This window comes from Vulpes vulpes, chromosome 1, assembly GCF_048418805.1.
Source record: "Vulpes vulpes isolate BD-2025 chromosome 1, VulVul3, whole genome shotgun sequence".
NCBI lineage: Eukaryota > Metazoa > Chordata > Mammalia > Carnivora > Canidae > Vulpes > Vulpes vulpes.
In genome coordinates this window covers 66,699,002-66,706,348 of record NC_132780.1, presented here as the reverse complement: position 1 = coordinate 66,706,348, position 7,347 = coordinate 66,699,002, and the positions used below count along the sequence as shown (strand labels likewise).

General features: G+C 47.3%; 1 protein-coding gene and 1 long non-coding RNA gene across 2 annotated transcripts in view; one reads left to right on the top strand and one right to left on the bottom strand.

Moving 5' to 3' along the window:
- Nucleotides 1-1,045: 1,045 nt before the first annotated feature.
- Nucleotides 1,046-2,231, top strand: LOC140595651 (uncharacterized). The gene is made up of 3 exons (XR_011997427.1): nucleotides 1,046-1,157; nucleotides 1,469-1,609; nucleotides 1,935-2,231. It is a non-coding gene; the product is annotated as an uncharacterized lncRNA (long non-coding RNA).
- A 4,211-nt stretch (nucleotides 2,232-6,442) lies between these two features.
- The window catches only part of UNC93A (unc-93 homolog A), a 37,540-nt gene continuing 36,635 nt past the window's right edge, over nucleotides 6,443-7,347 (bottom strand). The window contains exon 9 of the mRNA XM_026015976.2: nucleotides 6,443-7,219. Coding sequence (XP_025871761.1) covers nucleotides 6,954-7,219 — 266 coding nt within the window. The 3' untranslated portion in view covers nucleotides 6,443-6,953. The remainder of the gene's footprint in view (nucleotides 7,220-7,347) is intronic.

The window sequence follows — 7,347 nt, the reverse complement described above, 5'->3', positions numbered from 1 at the left end:
CGCTGTTGATGGTGCCAATGGAGTCTCACCTTCAGGTGCAAATGTTCCTTGCACCAGGACACACTCAGCTCCTCTGATAAGATCTAGAATAAGCTGGGTTCATTATGATGTTTAAATCTAGAACTTTGGCGGAGTCTAAGGAAACATTGAACCAATAAGTAGACTTTTCACTTTCTTTAATACCTCAGTCCTATCCACCAAGTGAGCACTGAAACTCATCCCCCATGTGATTGATGGAGAAAGAATCTTTCCATCTTTCAAGCCCAAGGGAGAACGATGTGAAAAAGAGCATGATCTACGGGAACCTGGAAATCTTCCCTGCCCCTGCAGATCTTCCCAAGCAGGGACCAAGCTCTTGACACTTTCCAATTAAGATTCCCTGGAAACTACTACCCCTAGCACAGCACCTGGTTCAGTAGCAAGATGGTGAATATTTACTGAGAATGGACTTTCATCGGTTGCCATGATCACTTCAGTACTCCTTGAAGGACGTTAACAAACATGATCCTTTTACAATCAACATGGAATCAAGAGAGAAATACATATAGTTAGGTATAACAAAGAATCCATGGTTTGGAAGTTGTTGCCCTTAGAGGAAGAGATAAAATTGATCCCTATGGGGCTCCATGCGGCAGGTGTTCTGTTTCCTGCTGTGGGTGTTTGTTATATGGTTGTATCCAGTTTGTGAAATTTTATCAAGCTGTACTTGTATAATTGTACATTTCCTGTCTTTATTTTAAAATTCAAAAGAAAGTTCTGCAAAAATTAAGTGCATCTATCTTAGTTGAAGAATAACATCTGGAGTCTCTCAACAGCTACCCTTTTTAGTAGAAAAACAACTGGGAGTTAAGAAATCAAGTTCTGTCCCATTTCTTTAACTAATCGGCTCTGTGACCCAGATGAGTCATTAACCTTGGTAATTATTCCTGCGTTTCTCATCAGTATCACCTAAGGAATTTGAACTAGAATAAACTTAATGCCCAACATTTCAGCTGCGTAACAATCCTCGGCCCCCACATCAGTCTCCAGCTGCTGCTTCGTTTCCAGAGAGAGTCTCAGGAAAGGACTGGAGATCCCTCCACCCGTCTTCACTTCTCTTCTCTGGTTGAGCCACTTGGTTCAGGCCTTCATCTGAGCTGCTCTGGCCACAGACACAGGTGACATTGTTTTGCCAAACCAGCGATCTGTTTCCCACCATCATCTGATCACATCCCCCAGCAGTGGACACCAAAGCTGACCTGTTGTTGGGACACTGTCACTAATGGACTCTGCTGTGTCACTCTCTCAGGGGTCCTTGTTTGTCCCACTGGTCACTTTCTTCCTGGCTCTTCCCCTTTGCCTTGACCTCTAAAGCCGGAAGGTGCAAGGCTTTGCTTTTCAGGCCCCCTCACCCCGTCAGTCTCCTTCCGAGCCATGATTTTAACAGCCTCTCTATGGTGCTGACATCCCAGTTTCTCTCCCTCCCTAGACATCCCCAGATTCCAGCCCCAGATGTCCCACTGCCACTCACCAGAGCCACCTGGATGTCTGAGAACATCAGACCTCACATACCAACACCAGGCTCTTGATTTCTGCTCCAGGAACCTGCTCCTCTGGCAGGCTCCTCAGTGTAAGTAAGTGGCCACTTGGCCTTTCTGGTTCTTCGGTGATCAAAACTTGGGGACTTTTCCTGTTGCCTCAGCATATCTCATAGACCCTGCCTTGCAAACACATCCCTCATCTGAGCCCTCCACACCTTTTCCACTCACAGCCCTGGGAGCCTCCTTGCTACCAGCTGCTGTCCTGTCTTGCTCAAAAGATTCAACAACTTCCTAGTTCAATGGCTTTTAATCCTTTGTCTTTTTTTTTTTTTGGTATATATATATATTTTTATTGGCATTCAATTTGCCAAGACATAGTATAACAATTCTTTGTCTTACTCTTGTATTGACTAGGTCTTCTTTGCCAACAGCCAGAGTGAGCCTTTTAAAATTAAGGTATATCGGGACACCTGGATGGTTGGAGGTTGAGCATCTGCCTTCGGCCCAGGTCCTGATCCCGGGGTCCTGGAATCAAGTCCTGGATCAGGATCCCTGCAGGAAGACTGTTTCTCCCTCTGCCCCTCTCTATGTTGTCTCTCATGAATAAATAAATAAATATATTTAAAAAAAAAACTGAGGCACATCATGTCACTCCTCTCTCTTGTGAATTCCATACTGGGGTGAATAACATCCTCTGCAAATTCGTGTCCTTCCCAAAACCTCAGAATATGAGCTTTTTTGGAAACAGGATCATTGTGGATGTAGTTAAGACGAAGTGAGGCTGGGTAGGGTGGGCCCCCACTCAATATGCTTGGTGTCTTTCTCAGAAGAGGAGAAAAGACACACAGACAGACAGACAGAGTGCTGCTGTCACAAGATGTGAAGCCCAGGCTGGAGGCCCTCACCAGCCAGGGTGAGGATGAGGGGAGGACCTCGAAGGCCTTTGGCCCTGGCTCTGGAGTAGATTCTAGTGTCCTGTAGAAGGCAGCAGAGTGACCCAACCATCCCTGAGCATCCTCCCTACCCCCTCAGGGCCTCCTAGATCCCCTCCCCCACGTGTGCACAGGACCCCATTTCCATTATACGCCCCACCTCTGTCAAGGGTCCCGGTGAGCAAACTGCCATAAAACACCCCCCACCCTGGACGTCTATCAGCCGTTGGCTGTGCCTGCCTATGTTCCTCATTCAGGGACACGCATGTATATCCCTTTACATGTTAGGACCTAGAAACTGATTCTCTTTGAAAACCCTGACAAAGCTTCTTTCATCCAAGATTGATGATTATATAATCTGTGTTTTCTTTTTTTTTTTTTTTTTTTGCCTTGGCTGCCAGTAGACTTGGGCTCATTTTAGCAAATTGAAGGGACTCTCCAGTAGCCATAAGCCTAAATTTCTGACACATTGCTCTTTATTAGGTGGTTTTAACATGTTATTTCTACAGTTAGCATTTTTATTTCAGCTATCTCTCCAATTTTCAGGAAGTTTTTTTTTTTATAATATATTGTAACACACATCCATACATTATAGATTTTTTTAAGCCTTGCCCCTATTAATTACTCTGAGCAAGTAACAGAAGTATGTGTTTGTTGCTGAGCCCTGGAGTTGGGTCAAGAGAGTTAGGATTGTTGGATCAAACCCAATCAAGGTTTGTAATAACTCCATGAAGGCCAGGGACGCTTGGGAAGTGCTGTCTTTTTAACCTTCATCCAAGGGATGGACACCGCATCGCACACAGCACTTCATGGTGTTTCACAACAACACTTTGTCTTAATGATTCCTTATGAAATGAGATGATTGTATAGAAGGAATGCTAACAGCAAGATTAAATCATTTACTTTCTGCTACAATTCCGGCTTCGCACTAGCACAGGCGAGGCCAGAAGTACTGGTGTGACCATGAGCACTATCTGTCATCCTTCACCCACTGACCAGGCAGAGGAGACCAGATATATGGGGGGTTCTCTGTCCAAGCCCTGCACCAGGTTTCTGGGAATATTCACAAACTCTTCCCATCAAGAAATTCAAAGCATGAAGGGAAAAGAGAAGACCCGCATGCCATAGACGATCTTCCAGGGAGAGCCAGGACACCCAGGACACCCAGCCGAGCAGCTGGTTGGGCAGATGGGCAAGTGCTGCCCACCAAGAACCTCCACTAGCACCAGCCAAATGCTCCCCAAGTGACCGCAGCCTGTGTGTGCATCAGGGTTGACCTACAGGCCGCCTGTCACTCAAGGGGCCTTGGGCTCCTGGCAGCAGAGTTGTCTGGCACACTTTCCAGTGAGCATCAACCATAGCAAACGGGATCATGTGCTCAGGCATGTGACCCCAACTCTGATGACCCCCTTAACCTTGAGTGAAATTTTTCAAGGCAGCAATATCCTTGCTGTGGGGACACTGGAAGATACTGCACTGTTTCCCTGTCCCCGCGGTATTGAGGTGAGGGTGGTCTTTGGGCCTAAAGTCCAAGATCAGGTCCTCTGCTTATATTCTCATCTTTGAGTCTAAACACGTCAGGCAGGCCCCTCAGGGAGGGAGGGTCGAGCATCCCCAGCACCGGTACTGAGAGTCCAACCTTTGCCGTTTGTCAGGTCAGCCCATCCCCCCTCCCTTAAACACTCGACAGCATGCTGCCCTTGGGTCAGGAAATAGTCAATGTCACCAGTTACCAAGGACACCTCCTCAGCCTTCCAAAAAAAAAAAAAATTAAAAACAAAGCAAAATAAGATAAAATAACGTAAAATATCAGGATTACTTGCATCCCCCTGTGTCTGGGCTCTGATGCTGGATGCTGGCTTGGACAGGTGTCCCTAGAGGTTTCTGTGAGGCTTTGCTTATACTTCCTGGCTCTGCTCTCAGCCTGAGGGTCCTTTCCCAGATCTTTGACCTGGGCACACTCCTCAGTGTCATCTGTGTCTCAGCAGATGCCTGGTGGGGTTAGGAAAATCTGGCCCATTATCTCCAGGCTACTCTTCAAGGGCTTCTCTGGAAGACATGAGGGATTCTTAAGGAAGTGAGATTGCCTCACTTTCAAAGGCTCTGAGCTGAGAGAGTAACCAAAATCAGTTCCAAATCAGCCTATCTTAACCTGATGTGCATCCAGAAGACACACGTCGTTGATGTACAAAATCCTAAACCTCGAGTTGGAGGGACCAGGCTTGTCATCTACCCCTCACCGAGGGCCTTCTATGCAAATACCTATTGAACTTTGACTTTTTGTGAAATAATCCAAACTCCTTGTTTGGAGATGGTCAGGTACCTTACAGGCAAATGCAATGCAAGGCAGCCTGCAGTGAGTGGCAGAAAAGGGGAAAACCACAACACGAGATTCAGAGAACATAAAAACTCACTTTTCAAAATCATTGAAGACCTCAAGTAGTTATGGAATTTTGTTTGATCCTAGGAGAGCAGAAATGATTCACATGGAGACACAAGAGGGAGGCCTGGCCCTCAGTTCAGAGTAGAGGAGAGATTAGGAAGATGTGAAGTAGGTGATGGGTACACAGAGGCAGTGGAAGAGTGGGTGAACCAGTTGGTGGGGAACCACAGGGCCTGCCCCTGGTCCAACAGACCGGGGAAAGAAGGCCGCTGAGGGCCAGCTGGGCCTGGGAGACAGGGAGGAGAAGCTGGGGACTTGAGGGGAAATCTAGTTGAGGCTGAGTGACATTGGAGAGGTCATGTACACATTAATTCACAGCACCTGAAAGTTTTATTCATTCGGTGTATCTCCTCAGTAGGAGGGCCGTGTCTGAGTCCCCACCACATCACCAGCATAATGGGTTCAACTAGTATTGAATGAGGGAGGGGGTGAGGGGGCCAGGGTCTGGCTGGAATTTCATAGACCAAGGAATGGGTCAAGAATTCTTTGAATTAGGGGATCCCTGGGTGGCGCAGCGGTTTGGCGCCTGCCTTTGGCCCAGGGCGCGATCCTGGAGACCCGGGATCGAATCCCACATCGGGCTCCCGGTGCATGGAGCCTGCTTCTTCCTCCGCCTGTGTCTCTGCCTCTCTCTCTCTCTGTGACTATCATAAATAAATAAAAATTAAAAAAAAAAGAATTCTTTGAATTATTGACAGACTTTCTTCACCATGAATGGAACATTCACTAAGTACCTGCTGGTATTGTATCCCGACACTACAAAGGTAAATGTTCAATTGAGGGAGATGCTCGTACAAAAAATAAATACAACAGAATGTAAGTTGCATCGGCTTGTGAGGACAGCTCACATAAGCTGGGTGCATTGGTGTGGGGGCAGGAAGGTTGTCAAGGTGGAGGCAGCCTGTGAGCAAAGGTCTGGAGCAAAGTGTCCTGGAGAGGAGCCTGGCATCCTCCTGTGGGCCTTGGGACTGGACAAAGCTCACCTCGTTGAAGGGGTCAGGGCACGAAAGGTTTTAAACAGAAGTTTGACCTGATAGAACTTTGCTGAGAGGCCTGGAGGAGTGTCAGGCTGGGGTGCAGGCTGGAGTCAGAGGGGGGCTGTCCATAGGTAAGTAGGAGGTGCAGAAATGTGCAGAAGGGCCACATTCATGGGACATAAAAGGAGAAGTTTTGGTGAAGACCAAGGACTGAGGATGAAAGGTGGGCACCATGCGATGAAGAGGGAAAGGGATACACAGCCCGGGGACACCAGCAGAGGTGCCAGAGGGTGCTGAGCTCCGGGGAAAGGAAGACGTCTCCGAAGGAGGCAGAGGCCAGCATTAGCAGCTGGCTGAAGACGACGAGGGTGGGAATAGATTATTGGTAGATGTAGATTCTGATCAGAAGGTGTGCATGTAACAGGTAACAAATTCGCCCAGGGTCCAGGCTTATCATCTTGTCAGCCCTGCAGATTGTAGTCTACAGCATGCTGGCTCCCTTATCTGATGCCTGTGCTGTGTGTGGGTGAGGTGAGTATTTGGGATAAAAGTATCTGAATGGGAGAAATGTTGATAATATAGTTGCATTTATTTAGAAACTCGTAGTTTATAAATTTCAAGGGACATAAACTCTGGTCTGGCTTTGTCGCTCACTGACTCAGGGAGGGAGCCAGCTGACTTGCCTGGATGTCAGTTTACCCAATTATAAAATTGTACTGTCAGACTTGTTATTTTTACATCCTTCCGACCCTTACAAACAACAAGCAGGATGAGTACAACATGAACAGGTGGAAGTTGTTGGTTCTACCTAAGCCAGTTCCCACTGGCTGATTATGCACTCAACTTTTTGCCTTTGTGCCGGAGATTATGGATTCCTTCCTGCACACTCACGATCTCCACTGGTGACATGGTGAACTGAAAACGTGCTGGAATAGAAAAAATTTTGGTAGGTAACTATGCTGTGTCTTCGGGATGGCTAAATATTGCTGACACCATTGTGAGGAAGCAGCTATAAACTCTGAGGCACTTCAGGTAGAGCTGTCTTGCCGACAGAGTTCCTGTGCTGCAGCGTGTGTCACCGTCACATGACTGTCTCTGTTTCTGCCTCCTCTGTTGGCTTTGTCTGTTCTGCAACAACTGGCCTGCCCTGGTTCTTGGCCTCCAGGTACTCAACAATCCCGTACGCCAGCATGGTCAGACTCAGGACGCCCAGGAGGATGTAGAGTTTGATGTAGACGCACAAAAATGTGCTGTATCCAAATGCAATGACGAACCCAAGCGCTTCCCACAGGCGGTAATTCGCAAAGGCAGCCTCCTTGTTCTTCTCGAACAGGACACCATAAAGAACTGCAGAGGAGACATGGCATGAACATGTTGCTACAAAACCTCAAAGGATTTTTTTTTCAATTATTGATGAAAACAATGCAGCTTTCCCGCTCCCCAATTTTCTCGACAAAATCAGGAAACATGTCCTT